The following is a 27,490-nucleotide window of genomic DNA, read 5'->3' on the forward strand; positions in this document are numbered from 1 at the left end:
AAATCTAATCCACCGTTCGAATAGGTAAAAGCGTGCGTTAATCAACGTATTTATTGGTTGTGGAGACTTTCACGGGGCCACTGGTAGAAACAAAATTTTTACATCGGGTCGCGAGAGACACGAGAGACACGTTTTCCAATCCCCCGATGGACAATGAGCTCCATCACGGTTCTATATAAGCGAAATCACAGGAGAGAACGACCCGTGGAATTGAAAATCCGTAAAGAACGACGGAGGAGTGTACACAGTGACGTATCAAGAGTGGGGAGCACCAGCTGACTGGCCTCTCGGTGAAACTGTCTCGTCGTTTGCCGCACGCCGTTGCTTTGACAGTGTTATATCAACCTCCGGCCGAGCGCAGTCGGTGTGTTCTCTTCTTTCATAAATCTCACTTCTGGAACTCAAAAGAAAGAGAAACTTCCATCGAGAATTTTCCGACGAACTGTGATTCGCATATAGAGACATTCGTGTGGGGGACTCTTTACGACAGTCTGGAACAGTTTTGAAAGATAAATAGGAAAAACGATCGAGCGAATAAGGGAAAGGGGTAGAGGGAAATAAGGGAAGAACGAGAGGAACGTTAGTTCGTACCATTTTTTAGTTTCCTTCGTTTTTCTTTTTTCGAGAACTTGTTAGAAACTCCCAAGACGCATCGGTAAACAAGATAAAACAAACATCTAGTACCAGACACAAGGAAATCTGTATTGAGACATTCTACGAATTTGTGCTGCGTGTTTTGTGAGTGATAAAAGCTTATCGTCGCGCGGCAACCGGAGACCTTTTGGGTCAGCGCGAAAGAGGCGGATCGTTTTCCTTTTTGAAAAAGGCTCTTCTCTCCCGCCCAAGCCTGAAGAGGGTTACTTCTTCCTGGATAACCGGAAGTGGCTATTAACCAGACGAAGGTAGAACAATGTCGACACTCGAGAACATCTTCCCTTGAAGCCGCTATTCTCTCTCCCTTTCTCTCTCTCTCTCTCTCTCTCTCTCTCTCACACACACACACACCCGCACGCACGCACGTTCTTCAAGATAATAATTCGGGCCCGTTGAGTCATGCTTTGCCTTCTTGCGCTTCAACGAAAGGTAAATAAACTTTCCTCTCTATTCTTTCCTTTTTGTTCGTTACGCATCTGAATATAGGGTCGTGCAGTTTTCGCGAGGATTCCTCGTTGCAAGACGCGCACCTCGCCAACGGTCATTACGTGCGGATTGAAGAAATTGCTGCAAATTGCGATAATCGCCGCGGATAATACCGGGGATTCGTCAAAGAAACCGTTTTCAGAGCGTGACGAGTATTTTTATACCTATTGTCGTATTTGTACTATCGTATTGTCCTTGCGTGGTTGGGCTAGAAATAGGGATAAATTTTGCAGTTGATACGGTAGAAGACTGGTTGGAAAATATTGCAAAAATTGGAAAATAATAATTGCAAAAGTAACGATTCTTTTAATTAATTTTGTCAGACTTTACGATAAGACTTTTAGAAAACGGATGAGACACTTAATTCTTTTACCCAAGTGAATTTTATCAATTAATACGGTAGTATTGATAAATGATATTACTCATATTGATAAAAGATAGAAGGGAAATAAAATATAATTTCTTCGTTGGAATTTTCGGCGAAACAGGAGGATCGAGGCAATTAAAAATTAATGAGAAATACCGTACAGGGAAAAATGGTATAAAATTATTGTACGAAGGTTTAACGTGTGATGGTGCGTTGAATCAAATATATGACAATGCAATTGAATATTTTGATGAACGCAGCTCAGACTTTTTCAAATATAAGTCATATTTGTTACAGTACCGACTAATTTTAAGATAAAATATTTTATTTTTTTAAATAAATTCAGATAAACTTGTTTACAGGTACATTGTAAGTATCTGTCAAGTTTAAAAATATCATTTATCTAGAAATTGTATCAATATACATCGTATTCTTTCGATACTGTAACTTAGATCAACAATACTGATTGATAATTTTATCATTGCTATTGTATCATGTCTAGAAGAAATTACGAGTAATTGTATGTAACAGTGTGCACTTTATACATATTACCACATATTATGTCTAATGTACAAGAGTAAAGGGAGATAAACGTAATACGATTGAACATAACTACTAACAAAACGTGGCTCAATTAAATTATAAACTTGATCTTAAGTACGTTAAAGTAACACTAGAAGAGCTATGCGAATCACCTAATTCTCAGAAATTTCGCCTGAATTCAATTAACACACTGAAAATGGAATATTACATATATCATCGCGCTGGTGTTTTCTTAACTTATATTTCTAGCAAATACAAAAATTGTTTTATTAACGCTAACACGCTCAGTTAATCATCGACTGCAAATCAACGCAGTATGTTTGCCGTTTCGGAAATGATTGACAGATGCAAGGTCTCGTCATCTTGCCCACGATGCAAATTATTTCGTCATCTCTTGTCCATTGTTTTATGCTTTTGTATATGGAATACCTACACGTCGCGCATTGAGAAGCATAAATACTCGGACAGATACGAGCAATGTCGTTGATTCTGAGAAATATCTTTTCTTACACGCTAAACACCAATTTTTTTTCAACTTTATACAAATACATATTATAGCTGCTTTCTAGTAACCAAACCTAACGTAAGATAGAGATAAAAGCTACCGCTTAACTAATGTTTAAAATCGAATTTCCCTTCTACACCAAGACAGATCAATTTACTAATACACGCTTAATACCCACACGTATATTTTGCAAACGCTGTTGGATCACGCGATTCAGGCCATTGAAGAGGCGCGAAAGCATTAACAATCGATTTTCCAGCGCGAGACACGGTGAAAACGGGACGATGATTTGTTTGTTTTTTCGCTAAATTATGTATATATGAATTATTCTGTCGTCGGAAGTGCTCTTGTATCACGTGTACGATTCGTTTCCGCGTGGAAGTCAAGTGCGTATCAGGCCTCTCGAAGAGACAAGGACAGAGTCATTAATGCTCGATGGAGAACCGAGCGAGAGAGACAAAGATGAATCGAGAGGGTAAAAGAAAGAGAGAGAGAGAGAGAGAGAGAGAAGGGAATCTCTACGCCAGATGCACGCGCGAGCGCTGTTTTCACGTTGAAAAATTTTTTATCAGCCGGACAAAGGAAACCGCGAAACTCGAGGCGAGCGTAATAAATTCGCACGAGGCTGCAGACGGCTCAATTTCATACTAACGTCCTCCACGATGTCGATTTGCCAGACGACAAATCGTCGTTCAAGACGATTTCAAGACAGAACCTGGAGAATTTGAAATAGCGCGCTCGCGCGTACAACCGCGAGGAACCCGTGTTCTCCCGAACGGATTATCGTTAATTATTCTTAATTGCGAGTATACTCGCTTAATTTCTGCTTTTTCCGGATCATTTAAAACGTTAAACGCATTTACTTTGCCCTCTGTCCTTCTCTTTCGCTTCCCTTTCTCTCGTTCTCTTTCTATTTCCTTGTGCGCGCTGTCTTGAAATTCTGTTTTGGTTCGAACGCCGGAAGAAGGAAGCGTGCATCGAAGATCGCCTATGCGTTATTATTTCGAACCCTCTACGGAACTTTTTATTTTCTTCTTCGCCGAACTCGTTATCGTTAATTCCTTTTAATTGAAAATTCGTTCACGCACTCTCTACCTACCGTGTTGAATTTTGTCGACGATGTACTATCGTGTTTTCCTATCCGTGTTTTGCTTTATCCCATATTTTCTTAGTGCAATCATCATTAAATTTGTAATCGATCGAGCGGTTGCACGGGTTATTAACCATGAAAAAGGAAGAGAAAGGCGCGTAAGTTCACAAATTACTATTTAGATAGATAAACGATACATAGATAGAATACATAGATAAATGAAAATTATATTTCCTAGTACCTAAACAACAAGGTTTGATTTACCAATGAATAAGTGACAAATGTATTTTTATTGACCTATGCTACACTATTTTTATTAACCTATCTATATACGATAAATATGATATTATATAACAGCTTGCGTTTGTACCAGCAGTCATCACGTTATTTATATTATCTATCACGAAAATAAAAAAAAAAAGAAAATAAAGCAAACATTCTTAAAGTCACGCAAATGAAAATCATTACAACATACGTATCTTTTCCGGGTATAAGATTTCACTTAGTTAACTAATGTTTCGTAATAATGTTTAAATAACATGTTTAGTCTTACCAAATGAAATACGTGATTGAATTTTCTAAAGAAGAAAAAGTAGAGTTTACGAGCGTTTTGAGTAACTTCGATAAAATTGATTGCAATCAACTGTTTTTATGCGACGAATTTTTATATCAACAGAGTGCTTAACACGGCCATAATTACGGTACTCGATACACTGCAAAAAGGCGTCAGGAAAGAAAGTAACAAGAGAAAAAAGGGCGATGAAAGCAAGGTTGCGTTTGGTGCAGAATCGTGCGCGATAAAATACGAACTTCTATAGGATACTTTTTTCAACGACGAACATCAAACGAGTATCGAACCCTGAGAGGGTCTTCGTTTCTTTTTCATCATGTTCTTTATGGATCCATGACCGGTGATACGTTATTAGATTATCGAGACACGTTACTCGTAATCAGGACGCTCCTATCTGTCCTATCTGTCGACCAATTAACAAGTAGGTCATCCGCTCTTTTGCGGGTACCGAAAATGGGAACCGAAAATGGGAACCGAAAGTGGGAAACCGTAAAATGGTAAACCGTAACCATTCACAAAAAAACCGAACGATTCTAGCGTTTTCCACATATTATTCAACTGGACGATAGTTTAATCTAGAGTGGCTGCGATACTTAAAATTACAAAAATGTATATGATAAAGTATACTACCCGTTATAGGGTAAGGTAGGGTTATTGTCCTCAGCTAAGCTTCTACGCCTTAAAAAATTCAACCTTGTTTCATATTATGATACACCTTAATACAGTAACGGAAGAATGTGGAAATATTGTGTATTTTAAGTTGAGCAGGAAAAAGTGTCTGCAAGAACGAAAAAATGACTCGAATAATTTTATAATAGTTATTTGAGTCAATGAGAGGAAGGTTACTCGTAAATAACATGTAAATCTGCTTAGATTCAATTCTTTCGTGTTCTATTTATAAAAATATGAATTTGCACAAACATGCACGATCTAAATGTTCCTATGCTGTTAAAAATAGTATTATTTTCTCACCGATCTCTACCAATTAGATACGAGTATAAGAAGAAAGGTATTGAATCTAAACTCTTGAAAAAATTGAACAAGGCATGATGATACATCGTCGCACAGATCATACTACATTTTTTCCACTCAATCGTTACGTTAATCATATTTATAGTTTAACTTTCAAGCACGAGTTCCTTACAAAGAACTGTATTCTTCATTTGTTGCCAATAAATCTTGTTCGTTGCGTCTCGATTCTAATTAAATCTTGTGATTCAGTATGCTGATTAAAAACGTTGAATCCTTTGTGGAAACAAGCAGTACTTGTAAGTTTAATTGTATATACATCGCTATAAATGGAATATTCCTGAAATGTTTATCGGTCGAGTAACGGAACCGGAGGAACAGTAAACCGCACGGAGTGCAAAGGAACCGAAAGAATTTCTATTAACGATTAACGAGGATTCAGAAGAATCGAACACAGGAGAAATTTGGTTAATGACGAATGTTAGCACACAATAGCTTCATGATCAAGACCGAATGAGATCTTTTCCCCGTATAAAATCAAGATATTTCTTATTAATTAAAGGTTGCAAATTATGTACATACGAAATTGAAGATTAATTAGCGCAACATTGTAGAAATCGCCGTTATTCCATTGTTTTCTACGAATACGTACGAGCTAATCAAATTCTTTTCTTTAAAGTCACTGATAATTAGTTTACGTGGATATGTTTTAATCTTGAAGAAACTTGATCTTGTGCCAGTGGTATTTAATGAGCGATAATTCATTCGTCGTAATCATTCTGATCATAAAAATCTTTCGTCATTTCTTCGAATACATTTTACAAAAAATCTATAAAACAAATAACCTAAACCCTGACATTTACGGTAATACGAAGAGATCATTATGTGTCTTTTCGGATTGAAAGGATCGTAATATTTTATAATAAAACTAGAACAAAGGAACAACAGGTAGGTACTGGGGGAAAAGCAACAATTTTGTTGCCCGGAGAGATGAATCTCGTTCGAATGGAATTGTCTCGCAGGCGAACGGTCGTGAATACAAATTTCCAGAAGTGGCAAAACTTTGGAGCTTGTTTGGTGTGTATACGTAGTTGGTCGAGTCTTCCTCAATTTGTAGTTACATCGAGACCCAAGCAGTGCATGCTAGAAATTGGTATTGATTCCGACTATATAATAGAGCCACACGGCAGTGTACTCATTTTCTGGCTAACTACGGAGAATTTCATCGATCGAATTCCATCGGGCTGTTGCTGTTCCAGGTAGAAATTGATTCGCCGAACGGTACCGCATGTCGATGCATTCCTGGTCAATACCCTTGACCCAATGGGGAATTTGGCGATTTTGGGGTCGCTAAATGCTATCTAAAATTGAACGATAGATCATCTACATAAATCTTACATCTACATAGATCTTCATGCGGTAAAAATTAAAAATGTAAAAAATTTGTGGAAATTTCTATCAACTATTCCTTCGATTTGATTTTTTGATCTAAAGATTGATTTTGCGCAGCTGTGTTTGTTTGAAAGTAATATTAAAATCTTGGTACCTCTACGTGTATAATAACGAGGGGAATATTATTAAGATGATAGAAATGCAACTTTAATGAACTTTAATCGAATGTAACGTTCATCTAATAAAGACTGTCTGAATGTATAAATATACAGTGTGTTCCATAGATTTCCATATAAATTTAACTATTATATTCTATAGTTGAAAATGATAGAGAAGTGTGTAGTTTCAGTAGAATATGACATGTACTGACATTAGCAGCAAATTATTATTCCCTTCAATTTCACATTTTTATCAACATCTTTTAATAGATCATTTGTGGGTCTATTTTTATGTTTAATTTCTACGGATGCTCGTAGGATATCCTGCATGTTTAACTTATTATTTTAATTGAATTATTTATGAAGTCTGACCGGAAGCAATCAACTTATCAACTCGCTTTAGTACCTAAGTTAGAAACAGAAAGATAACACAGCAAGATATTGTCAGTTTTTGCTACAATTTTTCTATATGGTAATTCGTTGAGACACGTAGCTCGCGAGTAATCTGTAACGTCGTGTATCAGACGCTTCGATTATAATTGTAAAGGAGGATATTTCGTATTCGTGCAAGGTAGATATTTCATTTAAATAATTGGATTCGTAGCTGAAATAAAAACGATCGAAACATCGGAATTCGCATGGCGGAACGTAATGAAATTCGTATCGTGTTGATAGAGGTGGTACTAATTTGTTTAAATACCGTAGACTCTTCAATATGGGTAACCATAGAAACAAGCATTAACATCCTTCTATGGGGTATCGCATATAGGCGGATGTGGCGTGATCACGTGTGTGGAAAGTATTTACTTACATGCTATCGCACGTGTGTGCTTCGTACATCGTGACGTAATTCTGTTTATCGTAAGAAAATGAACATATAAAAACACGGGATGTCAGGAGTAAGGAGATACGTACTAAGTCACTGGATCGAAGTTAAAGTACAAAAAAAGAATTTATTGCGTACGTTGTATGCATAATATATATGCATATACCAATTATCACTAATCAAAGCTGAAACAAAAACGCTCAAAATAAAATAGTAATTTTCGCAATGAAAGAAACCAATACGTACATATGTATTTTATGATACGCATTTTGTGCTAAGAGATTATTTTTATCAGATCTTTTACCTTGAAAAATCATTGCATCGTACATGATTGAATTTAACTCGACACACGCTTTCATGTTGTATAAAAAAGTATTTTGCCCTTAGAGTGTATACTATCGATTATTTTATAAACAGGTAATAAGTACCATAGAATGTAAATATAATATTTCTGTCTATGTCAATAATTTTCCGATACATAACTGGTGCGATTAATTTTCTGTATAGGTGCTATAAATATTTTCCACTGACTTGGCGATATATGCTACGAATTTGAATATTTTCTGCCCAGACGACAGATGTCGATCGATCGCTGTCAACTAATCGCGATCGTTCTATAACGGTTCACTCCTTTTCTCTGTTTGCTTCATTTGTAATCAAGTGCACATATACGTATGTATGTAGAGAGGTTTGTCAAAGCAAACGTGCATACGAGCAGAGGGGAATTTTGCTCGGAGGTTTCCTGTCTTCGTCCGGGATATGACGATATCCCCCCTGCTTGGCCAGTGGCGTAAGCAACCATAAAAATATCCGTGGTACGTGCGATTTCTGATAAAAGCCATACTATTCAATGACAGATTATGTAACCATTGAAATTTTTTTAAAGAAATTTGCTTCCTTTAAAATATTTCAGATATAAAATATTTCTGCGATATATTAAATGTTTAATTTTTTTTTTGGGTCCACCACATCATTCGATTAAACAATTTTACCATTTAGGAAAGTTTCGTATTGCAATTTGTTCCTAAACTAAAAAGTTATAGATTTCGAATTTTAATTGTATTATATAAATTTTTGCTGGTTACCTATAAAATTTCTAACGTCTTTCGATTCGTCTATTAAAATAGTTGTTAAAGGTGAATCGTGATTGTAATTATTTAAAAATTATTCAGTCTCAAATACTCGTGTAATACCGTAATCGGTACGTAACTGATACTTCACTGCTTACTTTCTATCTAAACGATTCATACTTTCTTCCTGAATGTTCAACCCATCCTCCATCGAGAGGAGAAACGCTCTGCTCCGAATCTGAATAATTAAAACGCTCTTACCAGGGTATCGCCCTTTCAGATATGTTTCACGTTCGCATGATTGTCATGTGATAGCTTACGGAAAATTAACGTACAGCGTGAGAGACTTTCACGTCTATCGTATTTTGCTTCTGCATCACGTAACCCAAGTACCGAGATACGAAACAGAAATTTAAACCTCGTTGAATCGATTACATGCATCCACTTATGAAGGAACGAAAAAAGAAGAAGAAAAGAAAGAAGAGTAGAATGCAAGAAGAGAAAAAAGGATAGATTAACCATTGAATCTTGAAATGATCTATGCATCTACGAGCACGACAGCCCTTTCTTCCCTTCGTCCCTTCTCTCGCTATACGAACACGTGCACTATCACACGTACGTTATTCATAGAGATATATGTATAGTAGAAATAGGAGTACCCAATGACAGCTCTCTCGCTAATTCTCTGTTGTGACAAAACCACCGACTCATTCTTTATCACTCCATCCTTTAGGATCTGAATCGTGATTACAGGAATCTGTTTCAAAAAATGGAGCATCTTGTCCGTGCTGAAAGCTATCTGACTCACGACTAGATTCATGGTTTCATGGTCGAACGTTGGGCTTTAGTTTCTCGTCGAAAGAATGAGGTGTCAGATAATTAGTCTTTTGTTAAAGTTGAGTCATTTTAAACTACTCTCAAGAAGTAAATCTTGTTTAACAACTATGTGATATTCTATTATATGTATATCTATAACTATCTGAGAACCTGCACTATATATATAATGTATAGAGTACAATACTATATTGGAATAGACGAAATAGAAAGTCTGGCTCTTTTAGACCGTCTTGTACGCGATGTTCTCGTTTTGGGAAAAGCAGGATCCCTGTTCCATATCGGTAATTCGTCCGTGAAACTTCTAATTTTAATGGAGCGATGGATTTGATGGAACTGTCGATCTCAACTTCCCATTGATACTAAGAGCAGCGGACAATCGCATTATATCAAATCGGTAAATAAAGTACACCCCTTCGAGTACTCCGAAACATTGTCAGATTGGATACTTTCGGATAAGATTGGAAATCCATAAACTACGTGTATAAAATTGCTTGGTTTATGACAGGATGTTCGATCAGGCCGCCAAACAAATTCAATTTAGAGATTCTGAAGCGGTTTGATGCTTTATAGGGCAAATAGGATGATGGAATTAATTTGATTAACTGACGCACGATAATTGATTAATTGATCATGGTTGATCGATAAACTGCTATATGATATTTATTGGTAAAGTCAGAATGTTATTTTAGATGAATTTGTTCAATGTAGCTTTTAATTCTCTTCCTTTTCTTTCGTATGGGAAAACAAAGTTAAATTAATGATGGTATATGCATGATTTAGCGACATCTAATTTGACACGTTATTAATGCTCACATAGGAATTGCGGTATAATCCGAGGTTCGGTCATTTCCTCTTTCCACCGTTGCCGCTTTTAATTAATTTGCCTCGTTCTTAAGGAGGACAGGGCCACTGAACAATAATAGCCTCGCGTGCTCAAAGATTTCGTATGGTGCGTGCGGGTGCGAATAGTTTCTAAATCGTTTGAACTTTTTATTGTTATAAAATGTCCTCCATTACTTTAATGTTTAAGTTTCTTATTATAATATTAAGCTTCTATTTAAGTTGAAATTTTAGAGAACAAAACAAAGGGAGAGAATTAATCGATAAGAGTTTCTAGAAATTATTTATCTAATTTGAATGAGAAAAAGCAATTCTGTAGTTTAATATAAGAACATTCTTCGTTACGTTCGTAATTCGTATTTGTATTTTGTAAGAACTTTTGGGATAAGAATTTTGCAACGTACAAATTATTAGTACGTTATATCCTTCCAGATATCACAGACCACATACTTGCACGATACGACGTACTGGTTATGACATATCTATGGCCTAAAAAAATTTCCAACGATATTAGTTGGTTTAACGTTTCAGTGTCTTGATACGAATGAGTCAAACAGATCTTAACTCTACTCGTATTTAAGCAGCAGCAGAGTGATCAGTATCATAGGTCAATTAATTATTTTCTTTTAACACGATAGCGTCAACTCGTAATGTTGCAGAGACACACTTTTGCAGATAATTTTTTTTAAGAAACTTGGAAAAACAAATTGAAATAAACAGCGACACGTTCGACAAAAATATGATGCATACCTCCTCATAATTCTTAAATGAGAAGAAGGTATCTACTTATGGAACACGCTCCTACAATTCAAATCCAACTAATATCGAACGAAATTAAATAATATGATTACATGCTCGCTTCATGCAATACGATTGCAGTTACTTATATTCCGATAGGGGATATGGAACTAATAATCAATATAAATAGATTGCCTGCCAGCACAATATTTCTACTAGATGTGTCGAAACAATTTCGTTGAACATGTATTTAATACTTTTATACAATTGAATAGATGGAAGACGTTATTGCATCGTACACGTTGAATGGTATCAGAGGGGATTAAATTGTTAATTAACGATTCCATTAACGTCACTTTAACGAACAAATTATACCTCGTTAAAAGAAAGCAACTGTTTCGATTCCACTCTACAACCCGCAAGCTCAAGGAGCTTCCACAAGCAAAAGTAGCACCGAACATCTTTCTTCCGAGCAGACAGGGAGACTTCTTTCTTGTATTCCATGCGCGCCACTTTCAGTGCCAGTTTCGACTTAATAGTCGCATAACTTTTTAAAGCGACGTGCTCGTCCCCGGTGGCCCTGATCCTTGCTGTGTTCCGCGATTAATTTGCTCAGGTTGTTAAGGAGGCCACCGAGCTATGCACGATATGGTTAGCCCGGTTTAGTGATTGGCCAGGAGTCGAGGAGACCAAGCGTGCGTTACCATATCGCGACGTGTCATGTCGCGGCGATGCGTCGTTGGTACGTGCGCTACTCGCCTGGTATTTAAGCCGCGTACGTACTTGCGCACACGTTTCCCTTATTAAGCACGCACGCCACTGCGTATCCCGACTCATCAGCCACTCGGGAATGAGTGGCGTGCTTACCTACGCGCTTAACATACACTACCAAGCTATTTCTTCGCGGTCTTACGATTAGTTATGCTACGCTTCGATTAAGAAGCGTCGTTAATACGACGACTGGATAGTTTCGAGCAAATTAGAGGCCGATTATTTCCGTCAACTTAATAAAGTATAGTTTGAGTTAGGTTTATAGAGAAGTTGAATAACTTCAAATATTTTATTTTCATTTGATAGATTGTACAACGTTTGTTTAAGTCTACAGGGATTCTAAGAGGTGTTTAGAAAATTTAACAACAGTAATTATATATCAATGGCCGCTCGTACACACACCAGCATTGCTTCGAAGCTGATTTAAAAAAATAATATTAACGTTAATAGTTAATACTCGTATGACCCCAGCGTAGCGCCATCGGTTGTCATAGTATTTAACACTTTCGCTTTGAGAGATAATATAGAAATATGTGGCGACAGAATGTCGTTTTCATAAAATGTCAACCGAACATCATTTTGAACGAAGTTTAATCGATCTTTATACGAAATACCTTAAACTAAAAATGTTTCCAAATCGTTTTATCGACTGAAAATCCTGAATTATGCATTTAGATTATACGTTCATCCGATTATGCCATTAGTATAATGTGCAACCGGTAGCACGAAAAAGCATTGGATATGTACTCCTACAGACCTGCTAGAAAAATCGAACCAGTTTATACCCTAGCTTCTTTCACTTTCTTCCATTCGATAAACCTGCTTATTAGACAACTCTGCGTCATACAGTTTATCCAGAGAACATTACGCGTGAAACGGACAAAAGCCGTTCTGGTGAGCAATTTCTTTTAATAAAGGCGAACTAGGAGTGGAAGAAAAAGACAGTACCAGTCATAAGTCGTGGTAACATTTGACGCATAAAATATCTGGCGGGTTACAAGTGTCTATACATGTACATACGTAAGTACGTGAGCACATAAGTAACTGGTAGCAGAGTCATCGTGATCATGGTTGTCGGTTTGCCTATCGTCGCAGCGACGAAAATTAAGGTTGACCGAAGGAAAGGGGAGCTCGAGAGGACCGTATGGAGGGTCATGGTGGGAGGTGGTGAGGGTCTCAATTGATTTGCTGGAATTGATGCACAAAAAGGCCTTTAATAGACGTCGATTATCTTCGCCCACGGTTTCCGACGATTATCCAATCGTGTACTTGAAAGAGGTGCAAAAATCACGACACCGCGACAATATTGGAACGATGCATCGCGGAAACTGACGTTGGTCTAAACAGACACTAAATGTCTTGCACTTTAGGGACAAGCGAACAAAGAAGAATATGTACGTGGAATAACAACGTGATTCGATCGTTTCGGCAGAAATTTTGTCACGTAAATTAGGATGCTTGTTATTTACTACATAATTACGTATTCTGTTGAGAATTAGAGTGATATAAGTCAGTTTGTTGGTAATATCCATAAAATAGTATTTGGAATTTTGTAGTATCCAACGAACCCCAAGTAAAAAGCAATATAAATGCTAACGGATGGGCCATACACCCGTAGTTCTTAATTAAGGAAGGTGTACTTGACCATAGTCACCCACACCTGTGTGAATACCAAAACGTAGTATAAAAGGTAGTCGCTAGAGAGTTGTACAGAGAGTTGTAACGACAGTCGAAGGGAGTAGAGTTGTAAGAAGAGTCGAAGAGAATAGAGTTGTAAGAAGAGTCGAGGAGAGTAGCGTTGTAAGAAGAGTCGAAGAGAATAGTGTTGACAGTGCGGAATCGAGAAGTGTTGTAAGACTTTTTCTTTTTGAAAGTGTCGTAAGTTGTTAATTGTTATTGTCAGTTAAAGCACATCACTGCATTAAGTTCATGTTAAATAACCATTGTTTCCTGTTTTATAATAAATAACTTAGAGAGAGAGAGAGAGAGAGAGAGACCAAACACCAGAGATAAGGTGTAAGATTTTTCTACTCTCTATAATTTATTATAATAAAAAGTTCGATATATTTTTTGTAATTACGATATAATAGCATGGCGAAGAGTGAAATTCTAATTTTTAGTTGACTATGAAACTAAACGAATGATAATTTTAGAAGTTGAAATATATGATTGAACTTGGATTCTCAAAAGCTTGACTTACATCTTGATGAATCTTAACGCATCGTATGCATATGCTGATTGACGTCGCTAAAATACGCGAGGGCATTAATTTAAAATACGCTATGCATATAATATCGATTTTATCAATATTTTTAAAAACTCGAAGACTTAGTAGTTAGTCTTGGGATTATAACGATAACATCGGTTGCTATGAGTAAATTGATTTTTAACCGAATAATAAAGATATTCCCCGAAATTCGTTTCAGACTTTGATAGAAATTAATAATTCTATCTACATCTTTGACCCGAATGAACAACTTAAACGAATATTTTATAATAATTTGATCAAAATTTATTTTTGTCAAAGGCTGCTTGAAAAAATCCATCTCGTGTAAAATAAATTTTTTAAATATCTGGTCGAAGGCACCTTAATTTCTTTCACGGTTTGTGTTGTGCATGGACAAATGGAAAGAAACACTTTGTGGTGCATACATTATTATGGAACGCGGTCGTACTTTTGCGATACAGTGAGAGAAAACATTTGCAGATAAGACTCGCCCTATCACACGCATTTCAAGTAGTAAATGCACGTGAGGTTTGCGAAGCGTGGGGTGGTTTGTGTAATGTCAGCAACGATTACTGCTTTATCGAAAAAATGGTAGTGAAATCGCGACGGTTATCCACGTCGTTGGTTCTTCTTTCAGTATCCGATAGATCATACGAACTAATTCTCTCTTGACACGGAATTTCCTTGAAGCAAATAACGATCTTTCCACATCTTGTTTGAACGTGTCACGATGTATAACGATCTATAAGATTGGATGATATGTAGTTGTTTAAATACGAGTTCCCGTTTATATCGTTGTTAAAGAGAAAAGATAGTAATATTCCTACTTTTTCTATAAAAATATGTTTATATTTTATTATTATTCTTTCATTTTAAAGATATAGTTCGATATAGTAGTGAAAAGGAACATTTTTAAAACTTTTCTACGATCATCGAATCGACAAATCATTTCTTAGAAATGCAAAACTTTCAAGGAAACTCTCTGAAAGAAGTTTAGTAACAAGTGAGACGAATATTCTTGTAGTCCATAAATGGCTTGCCATCTCAATGTCATTCGTTTACCCCACGAGCGTTAACCCATAAAGGTACTGACCCGAGAATTCTAGGCAAAGCTGTATAAACATTAACGCGATTGATTCTTGGTAAATCGGTCAGGCTATATTCATTGTCAGTCAGACGAGACGTAGATATTGTTCACCCTTTTGAGTCTCATCTTGACCGTCACTAGCAATCCGTTGGTCTACAGTCTACGATGAAAAAAGATGAGGATCGTACTCCCTCACGGATGAGTTGAGCACGACTTCTAGAGGACTTCTAAATTTATAAACGTATTTTGTAATGCGAGCTGTTACCGTACCGGCGTCGATAATCCGACAGTAAAGGCACAGGGAATTTCGACATGTTTGCAATTTACAATTTTAATGGGAAGAATCGAATGCTAGAAAAGATATATCGATCGATGTATATTTGAAAAATGTGGTGATACTTTAGACAAACGTCGGAAAAGATTCAAAAATATTAAAAAGATTAAATAAACGTGTGCTTTGGAGATAATTTTGGAGATTAAAACAAGGATGTTCGATGCCTTAATTACTTCTAAATTTTATTTATTCGTCGTCATATTCTTTTATTCGTGCACAGGTCGTATCTGAATTCTACATATTTGCGCATACGCTTGCACTCTACAATGTAATGTAATTTTAAACGCATCAAAAATTAAAGCTGGCTTAAGTAAGTTCCGCCAAATTAAGCAATGAAAGATAAAAGATGTAGTAGATAACTTTTAAAGTTTCCACAATATTGACGTAAAATTACACGCGGTAGAAAAAAGACAGGAAATGTTCGATAATTTTAAACTTTCTATATTTTGAAACTAAATTAATTCGCTCCGATTTATAACAGCTTTTAAACTATTTACCAAATGTGCTGAGCACGAAAAGTCTGGCGTAATATCGATAAAAAATTCCATGATTATATATGAACTTCGATAATAGCTTTTGTCGATGTTGAACTATCCGTTACTGTAAATTACTTGTATCTAAAGACATAATTCTTCGCAAATTCTCACCGAACCGATTATGTACCATTAAAAGATCATTCTTTCATTTAACATTTTTCTAAAGTTCTACAAATTTTGTCGATTATTCGAACAACAGAAAATTTCGAAATCCTTTGCGATTCTAAATAAGTGGTAAGCAGCGTCACCGTGAGGATGAACCGGTGAACTAACCTCATTGATTTTTCGCGCGAACGTGCCGCCGCCACTGTCGTTTACCAAATAAGGAGAGGGCTCGAACCGCGCCACTACACAACGCAACCCCTTACGAACAGCAACATGGCCGTCCGTTGAATGACAGTTGTTGCACTCGGTACGCGTACTTGTTGACCATCCCCAGGTTTCGACGTGCACCTGTCAGCGTCATGTATTCGCGTTTTCGAGCGCGATCACGCCGACTCTTCTTCACGGTGAGTTTCTGAAGGAAACTTTTTCACATATTAACAAAATCGTCTTTCGTGTCACTAAATCGTTGTCATCCTCTTTTCGGCTTTCGAACAGGAGAATCTGCCGGTTCTTCCGACTATTTTATTATTTTTTGTCTGTTCGTACATTTGTGTGTATAGATATTTTTATTTCTTCGAGGATAGATTTTTCTTTGTGCTTTAATTCTAACCAGAACGCGTGCCACGAGGTGATTCAGTTAACGCGATGTCAGATGGTTCGAATGGTTTGTTTGTACGATTGATCGTGAGGGAATCGCTCCGTTCGGCCAAGAATCGTTTCGTTAGCCTACGATGGTACGAAAACGGAGATTATCGTATCCCTACTGTGATAACATTTTGCGATCCTGGATACGCTTCTGCGTCGAATCATCGGTGGAATTTTCAACGTAAACATTTATCGCATTTATGGGAGTTATCCTCGATTGCATCCGATACGCGATCGAGCCAGCACCGTGTTCGAAGAAACGGATAATACATAGCTTTACGATAGATTGTTTCTATGTAAATAGTTTTAATAGGAACGAATGGGAACTGATCTTGCGAAGGATCGCTGGCTAATTAGGTAGATCTAAGCGGCTCAACGTGACAAGAGAAGTTCGTTAACGAGACACACCGTTTTCTGCTAAAAATAACGGAGACATTCGCCGGTACGTTGGAATCTCTCCGTGCCCAATTTTAGATCTAGCAAACTCGATCGTTGTCCCCTCACGTGTGTGACAAGCATTCGTCGAGCGTTTCCAGCATTTGTCAGGGACTTTATCGTTACCATGTATCATTGATTACACGTTGCACGATAAAGTAACTTCTCATTCCATCATTCAAGTACGATTGCATTCCGCGAGTGAAACTTAATTGCCTTTTGCAAGGAAAGTTGATAAGGTTCTCTTGTTATGTCACGGAGAACTAACAAACCAGTTTCGCTGGTAATTTAAACTTATCTTTATCTAGCTCTTCGTTTCTAATTGCTTTTCATCCAAAACTCGAGTTTCTCTTCTACCACCGGAACAAATTTCTCCGCCTCTACTGGTGTTAATTTCTCTACGTTGAAACATCTTCAGTCCAGGAATTGAATACAAACGCAAAATTTTCTGCTATACCAACGAATCCTTTGAAATAAATGCTTCTAAAGTAAATACTTTTAACCTCAAGTAGCATCATCGCCAGAGAGTTTCGATTAATTTATTTAATATTAGAGCATTACGTTTTAATTAGTATTCTGTGTTTTACGCGATAAAGAACATAAACGGCGTTTAAATACATAATACGTATCTTAATTCCGAATGCCTGAATAACGAGCAGAGAAGATTCTATAAGAGAAATGAAAATTAGAGATTTTTAACGAATACTCGCACGATAGGTGGTAGTCAATAAAGATTATAAATATTTTAACGGAAAGCAGATATTTATTAGCTTCTATATTGTACGAATTTTATTTTATTCTCCCAAAAAAAATGCAACCTTTGGATTTCCATATCATTTTTCACACAATCTTTTACTCATTTCACATTGTTTATTCTATTCCATATATATGTGTCTATTTTTTAATTCTATTACTGTCTACAGTATCAAGCAAACGTTTGGTATGAGACGCTAAATTTTAAAAGATTTTAAGATTAAATAAGCTAACCAGTATTTATTCCGAAATCTCATGATATTACCTATGACCCAACGAGGGTAAAAGTTGAGGGTGAAAATCAATCAAAGCTTACGGTGGTAAGTTGGCCTTGATACGCACGAGAGGCGTTAGTCCTTGAAATCTTTAGCCGTTCCAGGTAAGGTCAATACAGATTAACTCTATTAGTTGAAATTAACAGAAGGTTCATCCCTCGTTGACGAGTTCGCAGAACTCATTCGTTCTGCGTTCCCGATACGGACACGCGGCTTGCCTAATGTGTACTTACACGTACGTATATACGTACGTACAAGCACGCGTCGTTTGTCTGGAATTAACACTTCGACATGTACGCGCGGATCAGCGCAGTGATCGAGTCAGAAATTCAAATTCCGCTGTGACTCCGTGCAGTAACGACGCAAACTCCGAACGCCAGGCCAACTGTCTCACACTCTCTTCCACTCAGACTGTTTTTGATAGGTTTTGGCACTCGTTCGACCGTCCTTCTACCCTCGTGATATACCCATCAACTAGTTTTCCCAAGAGTGTTCTCGATTTTCGTGATATTCCAACTTTAGATAAACTTCGTATCATGGAGAAACTCTCACTAGAGTTTGATTAAACTTTGATTAGAGACCGATTTTAAAGCTCTACCATTTTTTTCCAGTTCTACGTGTAACTTTTTTGTAAGGATAAACGCGATAAGTTGTTTAAAAGGAGACTAAATAATTTGTTGGATAGATAAAAGCGAGTAGCAGGTTGTGATATTTCGTTTTAACGAGCTGTTAAATTTAAGGAGACTTTAATATGTGTGTTCTCATCTGTTACAGATGTCTTTCATTTTGTAAATAATACTGAATGAAAAGAAGTATCAGACTGAAGATGGGCAAGCTTTTGAGTCTTTTGGCTCGAGACGAGTCTACCTGTTGCACGCCTCAAAAGTACGATGTCTTTTTGGATTTCGAAAGTAAGTTCGACAAGCACACTCGAGCGGAAACGTTCCTTTCGATCGTAGTTCTTGCACGTTGAATTTGTCGTTTACAATGCTTTCCAACTTTTATTTGACAACGCAGAACGTTGCGCAATATCGTACTGTTTGACGTTTGTGAAGAAAGCTTGTTTTCAAAGACTAATAGTTGGCTCTTATCAAATTTTTTTAGATGCACAACCTTCTGAGATAGAGCGGGAGACCTTTGAAGCGGTGCAAAGGGTTCTGAAAAATTCAGAATCTATCTTAGAGGAGATTCAGTGCTACAAAGGGGCAGGGAAAGAAATCAGAGAGGCGATTTCGGCGCCCACGGAGGAATGTCAACGAAAAGCCTATCTGACTGTCGCCCCTCTGGTTGCGAAGCTCAAAAGATTCTATGAATTTTCATTGGAACTTGGTGAGTGTTAATCTCTCATATACATATTCCTTTAATCATTTCCTATATTTTGAAACGTCTTAGACCATTTTATAAAACCTCGTTTCATTAAGCGGAACGTTTATCGATATTATCAAAATTGATTGTTTAAAGTAGCACGATATATATATATGTAATAGTCAATAAATATTTAATAGTAAAACGCCAGAGGTGTCTTACGTCGTATCTTATACGATAAACAAATAGAAGATTACGTAAGCATAAAGGTAAATTATTTCCGTATATATGTATATGTTATCGTGGGTAATTGAAAAATTGCGGATCCACAAGGCTACTGGCTGTGCGAGGGTACCTTAACGCAAGTTTATTCAAATAAATTCTCCTATGACACGATTAATTTTCCTCTCGAAGACTGACCAGTATTCTTTCCGAAGCAAAAACTATCAGTTCCTTAAAAATCCGTGGTACAGGCCTGTCGCGTTTTTAAACGAACATTTATTTTTTGTATAGTTTTAATTACGATGTCATTCGCTGAAATTAAATAAGAACGTAAGAACCTAAATGTCGATACTGGTTCAGCAACGAATCGCCAGGGATTGTTGTTTAGCCTCAATGTAGCCTGAATATTCCGGTTCGCACGGTGATTGGAAATCCAATATCGTTGCATCGGCACCAGCGAAACTCGCAACCGCTTATAAACTTTAGGGGCATTTATTGCCTTTATTTTGCATAACGTAGTAATAGTTATCCAAGTGGAAATGAAAATGTTCGCCACCTCGTGAACTATTAATACCAGAAGCATATCATCTGGACAGAATCTTTCTTTCATAAACAAATCTGGAAACTCGGTAATAAAAAGGATAAGGTAAAGAGTTAAAACGAACTTCTTCGACATTTTTTGCTTACTGACCTTTATATTCCTTGAAATTTGAATATTTCTTCTTGTGCAGTTTGAAACTAGTATTTTGCATAACTTATTATTACGTAAGATTTTAGTCAGGTAAATTAAGAGCTAATAGTAAAAAGACGAATGCTTCGTGCTGAAACGACAAGGCAATCATGTAATTTGCGATCAGCGAAAAAGTGATTTCACGTGAAAAAATAAATCTACAGCTTGGAATAAAAATTTTGTTTATCTAAGTGTCCCTCTTTTATTTCGAATATCATTTAAGAAAGAGGCAAGGTGATCTCAGTTTTTTATGAAAAGGAAGTTTCCTTATGCATTAATAAATTCTTAATTTTATTCCAACGAACCGTGTCTACGAACGATGTCAGCGAATTTATCTTTGTAATACTTTTTTTTATTTAACTAATAAAATCAGTTGAAACACCATGGCAACCGATTCATAGATAATTCTGCACACGTGTAGTAAACAGAAAAGAATTCTTAACCATCCGACGAAGTAGCAAAAAAAGGAAGAGAAGGAACAAATTGTTCGAGTTTAGGAACCGTAAGGCTCATCTTGCAACTGGTTTGATATTTTCCAGAAAAGGTAGTACCAAAGATCCTGGGTGAACTATGCTCTGGCAACCTCTCGCCGACCCAACATCTCGAGACTCAGCAGGCTTTGGTGAAACAGCTGGCAGAAATTCTGGAGTTTGTTTTGAAGTTCGATGAACACAAGATGAAGACTCCCGCTATTCAGAACGACTTCAGTTATTATCGAAGAACATTGACCAGAGCATCCCTGGCGCGGCAGGAAAACGCCGAGAAGGACCTCGTGGTTGGAAATGAACTCGCCAACCGAATGTCCTTGTTCTACGCCCACGCGACACCCATGCTTCGTGTTCTGAGTCACGCGACCATTACTTTCTTGATGGACGTAAGTGGTATTGTTTTTCCTTTTTGAACTCTCCCCTATCTATGCACCGTTTCTCGACAATTATGGACCCATCCGGACGCCAATCGATATTGATTGCCAAGAATTCCGATTGAATGGAATTAATAGAAACTAGTACTTTGTAATAGAAACGAAAAATATCGTTTCTCGTTTGTGAAAAAATCCTTTTGCTTATATTTCCTAAGAAGATACACGTTTTCCGACTTGTCATTCTTTCTTTCCAGTTTGGATGACTACTAGGATTTTGTGGCTTGACTAGAATAAACATTTTTATACCTGAATGTCTGTTTCATAATATAATTACAGTATGTTTCGTTGCATATTTTTGACACTACGATAGTCAAATAAATAGAAACGACACAAACGAAGAAAACAATTTTGTAAAAGTAGAGGTAATCAAGTTTCATACCTTTTATGCGTAGAATTTTTCAGACGTAATAAAAGTTATTTAAATAGCTCTTTTATTCATTATGTCACGTAAATGTTTCCTGAAAAGGACTTGGCAAATTATAATGGGCAAAGGAAAAGTGCACATTCTGTGGAACGTTGTTTCAAGCAACAAGTAAAATTCTGACAATTTTCGCGAGCTTTATCGCCTTTGAATCATTCAACGTGCTTTAAAATCGACTTTGTTTCCGGGAGTAAACGAGCAAAAAGGTAACTTACAATAGAGAGAAGAGAAACGCGAAAGGTCTGTAGAATCTTGAAAATAAATTTACCTGCTTCGGCAACACTGAATAGGCGGTATTGTCGCAAAATCCATTCTTCAAGCACACGTGTGTACGCATAGAGTATATGTGTGTTTATATATATATATATATAGTTGGCTTTCTACTCTACGCAATACTAGACACTCTGCTTTATATCTTGCCTCGTAATTAATAATTAACTTTCTATTTTTCATTCCGTCTTCATTTTGGAGGAGGACAAAAGAACGTTGCGTTTCCTCGTCTAAATATTAAAACGGGGTAGCTTCGTTAACGGCACGAAACGCGCGGAGGGACAGTGTACGAAGAAAATAGGTCGATATAAATAATGACAGGCACTGAAGCAGAAAATTAAAAGCTATTATTCCAAGTGATTCAGGGTAAAACAGTTCTCGGAACATTTACCCGCATAATGGATAACAGATTCATTCGCAATAAATCTGTAGATGTGTATTTTAATTGGTACCACAGAGGAAGTGGTTATTCGTTTTACGATATAGTAAGTACTATTAAATACTGTGTAAGCCTTCAGCTTACGAAGAAGCATTTTTCATACTGTGTAGTATATTATCGTGCGTAATTTGTTGACTCAGATATTCCTTTTGCTACGAAATTAAATTAATTAATGTAAGCATAAAAGGATAGTGCAAGTTTCGTATGTGTATGCTTAACAAGACTGTTCCAAACAATTCTACGTTATGTCGATACAATAAGCCAGATAATGGGTACAAAACACACGATAGAAGTTTAGAATAATCGACGTACGATAGATCGATACGATTCGTATCCGCATTCGTATTGATAATATTACAATTCCTTGTTCACCTTAGACGATTATCGTTACAATAGCTGGTGGCAGCTGTAAGAAAGAATGACAGAAGTATCGAGAATAGAGCAGTATGATATACTATTGCCGTAATATTTATATTTTATTGTAATTTGTAGAAAATTTGTACTATATTAAATTTCAAATATTTCGTATTTGTTTCAGAACGAAGATGTAGCACGCGAAAATATCACCGAAACGCTTGGTACCATGGCCAAGGTTTGCCTGCGCATGTTAGAAAATCCGTAAGTAATACATTGAACTGGCAGTCGAGTCGAAAGAACATTCACTTAGTTTAGAGGAAAAGATTTCTAAAGAAAAATAAAGAAACAACAACAGTTCCAAATGAGATATGTTATTGTTCTTAGGAATCTACTGGCGCAATTCCAACGGGAGGAAACTCAACTCTTTGTTCTGAGAGTGATGGTAGGGTTAGTGATCCTTTATGATCACGTTCATCCCCAAGGTGCCTTTGTTAAGGGTTCGAATGTCGATGTAAGTATTAACGTTTATTGCTACGCGTATTGAAAAATGGATATATTTAATATTTCCCTGACGTCAGTTGATGGATCGACCTATTTTAAGAAATACTTTAAAAATATATGTAGCAAATACGTGATGAAAGGACAAAATATTCTAGATATTTATAGCCGAACAGAAATAACGTCGGGTTAGATTATATTTATAGGAATAAGAATCCTAGTATATCTATAATTATATTATTTATGATATTATTATACATATAATTTAAAGCTTTATATTGAATTTAAACACGAGATTCTTGGACACATACTTGTATGGTTTCCACTAAAAGTATATTATTCTTTCAGGTTAAAGGCTGTGTGAAGCTGTTGAAGGATCAACCACCCTGCAAAAGCGAGGGTCTTCTAAACGCTCTCCGTTATACTACCAAGCACCTGAACGAGGAGAACACACCAAAAAACATCAAGAACCTGCTAGCAGCATGATTACCGAAGCAACGTGGCTGCTGCATCAGAAGCTGAGACAGTTGGCTGCTGATATGTCAGAAGCTAAACGAGCGATGCCATTTATTTTGTGTAGCGTCACGAGGATATCGAAGATGATATCCTCGGCGACTCCACATGATCCAAGAGCAATCTCCTGTTTCCGATCGTGGCTGGGTGGTGGACCACTAAAAACGTGTCTTTCGTAACCGAGTCTATAGCTGCCCTAAAACTGCCGAATTCTACATACCTTCTGACAAAAAAAAAAGATAAAAATAAAAAAAAAATAAAAAAGTAAAAAAGACAGGTAGGGAAATCGTAGAAAGGCAAAAAGAAGAAAAAAAAATATCGAAACGACTGAACATTGGAGGAATTGCTAAACTCGTTCTTAAGCGATGCCTTTATCGCCGTTACGAGTGCGAAAACATCTAGGAATTATTATTATAATATTACTATCTCCCTCTCTATCTCTCACATACAGACACACAGACACACATGATACCTTGATTATTATCGATCATTATTATTATTGCGATTTTTGACGTTTATTCCAGTTATTATTGTCATCCGAAGTATTATTGCCCTGACTAACTTGTCACCACGTGTATTAACATTGTATTTGTCTTCCCGGATCAGGGAGGAAGGGATCGAGTTAATTAGAGCATATCAATAACATATATAGGATAATTTTCAATGATTGCAAACGATTCGCAGTGTTACAATGAGAGGTTTAAGAACGTTGTAAGATATTACACAGATCTTTACCAATTGTTTTCGTTGTTGAATGGTTGTCATCCGGGCGAAGAGACGATCAAAGAGAAATTGTTATAAATACTGGGACTGGATATCGATCATTGGAATCGAAAATCGGGAATGACTCATTATCTTGTCTTCTTAATGTCAATATATTTATTATAGATTTGTTTTATCTCTTTATTAATAGTTGAGACAAATGTACTTTCTTCTTTTAAATAGAATTTATGTTGCTGTATTTCCTCTCATTTTCCTCAGCTTTTTGTTCGTTTATATATAATAGAGAATTAAGAACCAAAGATGTTGTTATGCTAACGTTTATATACTTATCATTGATTTTATTATAAATTTGTTATTGCAGTATTTCCGAGAAACACGTTATTTATACCGCCAGTGAAAAAAGTTATCGGTTGACGCGAATATATATACTTTGCCATGGGGAAAAATTGTCAATGTTCTCGCGACAAACAAATTCATATGTGAACGACATTGTTGTTGGCGCCGGCATCGCGTCGCACACTCTTTTTCTAAGTGCACATTTAAGAATTCTAAACGTACGTGACCGATCTACAGTGTAGGTTTTCTTGCATCAAGAATTTTACTATTTAGATATCCGATGTTATGAAATTATATTATTTAGTACGCTATCCGTTCTTAAAAGCTGTCTGGCGCGCTTTGTGAAATTATAGTAAAGTTACTATTAATTAAAACTAGTACGAAAAATGATTAAGAAGTACAAAATTTTTCTATTTTCCGAGTGAGTCGATGAATTTCTTGTCTTTTTGCATTTGTTCAAGCTATTTAATAATTCGAACTTAAATTTAAAACAAGGTTCTTACAAATACCTATGATTGCACATTCCATTTTGGATTCTAAATTTAAAAAACAGGTGGACACGAGACGGCTTTTAAAAACGGAATTCTCAAGCGTTAGTTATAGTTTGAACTTTTTCAGTGATATTTATTATAATCTTGCGATTGTTGCTTTCATACGAATCTAATTACGGATACATTTTTTTACTTTTACTACATAATTGCGTCTTTTACATCTTTTGATACCGTTTTGCAAGACAGACTGATGACAAACTATTTTCCGTATAGCATTTCATGTAACTTATAAATTGCTTGTTGTAAGCTTGATTATCAAAAAATCGATTGATCGTTTTTAATTAACAGTATACCCTTGTTTGTCTACCATTTGATGAATGTAATTTATATAACTTTATAGTGTGTAGTACATATACTTCTTCCTATGTAGACAAATTTTTTAACTATAATAACAAATAAGAGCAATAATTAGACTTGTGAATCTAGTTTTGCATCGAAATTTAAAATATTTTAAATTAAATTATTAAATTAAATTATAAGTAAAAATTCTTTAACTTAATTTTTAACTGATATTACTGAATGGCCACAACAGTTTGGGTTAGATTTAGTTCGGTTTAGATTATATTCAGATTACTTAATTGCAATTCGTATTTTATATCTTACACGATTGCACGTGTCATCGATGATCTTTATCAATTAAAACACAGAGTACGAAATCAAGTGCTTTAAAATGAAATAATTTAACCTAAACTGCTGTTTCGATCACTTTTCTAATATTCAACGATATTAGTTGAGAATTAGAATTGAAATAGAAAGAATACTCTATGTAAAATTATTCAATTTGCGCTGTTTTTATGCACAGTGTCAGGTAAAAGAAAGTTTAGAAGCGATAGAGTACGACAAATTACATTAATTTAATAAATGAAATTATATTTACGAAAGCGATGAATTGTCCATTGTATTTGGTAAATACAATAGATGACTGTTAACCAAATGATTAAAAGTGTCTAGTACAAAAAATAAACTTTCCTTTATATACGTCGCTGTATAAAGAAAGTAAAAACGTAATAGCAAACATTATACTTCCTCCTTCTAAATATGCAGATTATACTTGTACTCGTATGAGTGTCGCGTTTATCTTCCAGCGATTTTCTTAAAAATGATCAATCGATGTTCCATTTTCTTAATCACAGCACGAACGGAAAAAAAGACGGTTGCAAGATTCCGACGTTTATCGTAAAATAAAGGAAATGTTACTAACGTAGTTATAGAAATATATTGATTTTTACAATCGCGTTAATGATCGATACTCAAAGGTTTGTTACGCTTTCCTCGATCCGAAAGTTTAGCTGCATCGTTTGTACAAAAAGGATCAACGAGGGAGCACGAAGGTTACATAAAAGAAATTTAATATAATAATACGAATATCTCGTGGAATACTACTTTCAGAGCGTAAAGAAAGCTAAATTCTACGTACAAGATAAAGATACCTGTGTGCGACTGAAAAATACAAACGTACGAACACATTTTTTTATAAATACAAATATTTGCATTTGCCTGTCGGTGAATTTGCTACGAATGTTAATTTAATCATGACTGTCTGAGAAGAAACGAAATTTATAATTCTATTGTACGCGCGTTTTCATGTAAATGTATCTTTATTTTAAGTAGAACGTGACGATATTTCTAGAAACGTCGTCAAATCTATTCTGATACAATAAGTTGAATTAAGCTTATGTTTATTCAATAGATACGTTGTGCACAGAATTTCGGTTTCTCAGTGTATTTATGTTTAAGTGACATTCATGATCAATACCTTAAGATTATTGCGCTATATTATCTATTTACAAACATTGTTACTTGAAAATGAAATTGTAGAATCCCGAAAGTTAATAAAATACATTATATAAATACCTCGTGTTTTAATAATATAAAAGTGAACAGCACATATTCTAAAGTCCGAAATTCCATATCTTGTATGCGATTACAAGACATATCCTATAGCTTATTCACAATTTCACAGGAAAATTTAGTTCTAATTCCATCCAC

The 27,490-nt window shown here is 36.0% G+C and overlaps 1 protein-coding gene across 4 annotated transcripts; it reads left to right on the plus strand.

The window, feature by feature from the left end:
* The first annotated feature begins 320 nt into the window (after positions 1-320).
* On the plus strand, positions 321-24,156 carry LOC117231214 (protein FAM49B). 4 transcript variants are annotated; one of them, XM_033489416.1, is made up of 7 exons: positions 321-902; positions 18,989-19,125; positions 19,319-19,543; positions 21,011-21,345; positions 23,062-23,141; positions 23,265-23,391; positions 23,727-24,156. In XM_033489416.1, exons 2-7 carry the CDS (start codon positions 19,017-19,019, stop codon positions 23,862-23,864), a joined length of 1,014 nt encoding a protein of 337 aa, XP_033345307.1. In that variant the 5' UTR covers positions 321-902; positions 18,989-19,016; the 3' UTR covers positions 23,865-24,156. The 4 variants fall into 4 exon arrangements, with proteins under 4 accessions (XP_033345307.1, XP_033345309.1, XP_033345308.1 ...); XM_033489418.1 differs by lacking the exon at positions 321-902 and adding an exon at positions 1,026-1,083; XM_033489417.1 differs by lacking the exon at positions 321-902 and adding an exon at positions 16,328-16,510.
* Positions 24,157-27,490: the final 3,334 nt, after the last annotated feature.

Source organism: Bombus vosnesenskii, unplaced genomic scaffold, assembly GCF_011952255.1.
Source record: "Bombus vosnesenskii isolate JDL3184/JDL3185 unplaced genomic scaffold, Bvos_JDL3184-5_v1.1 scf7180000013272, whole genome shotgun sequence".
NCBI lineage: Eukaryota > Metazoa > Arthropoda > Insecta > Hymenoptera > Apidae > Bombus > Bombus vosnesenskii.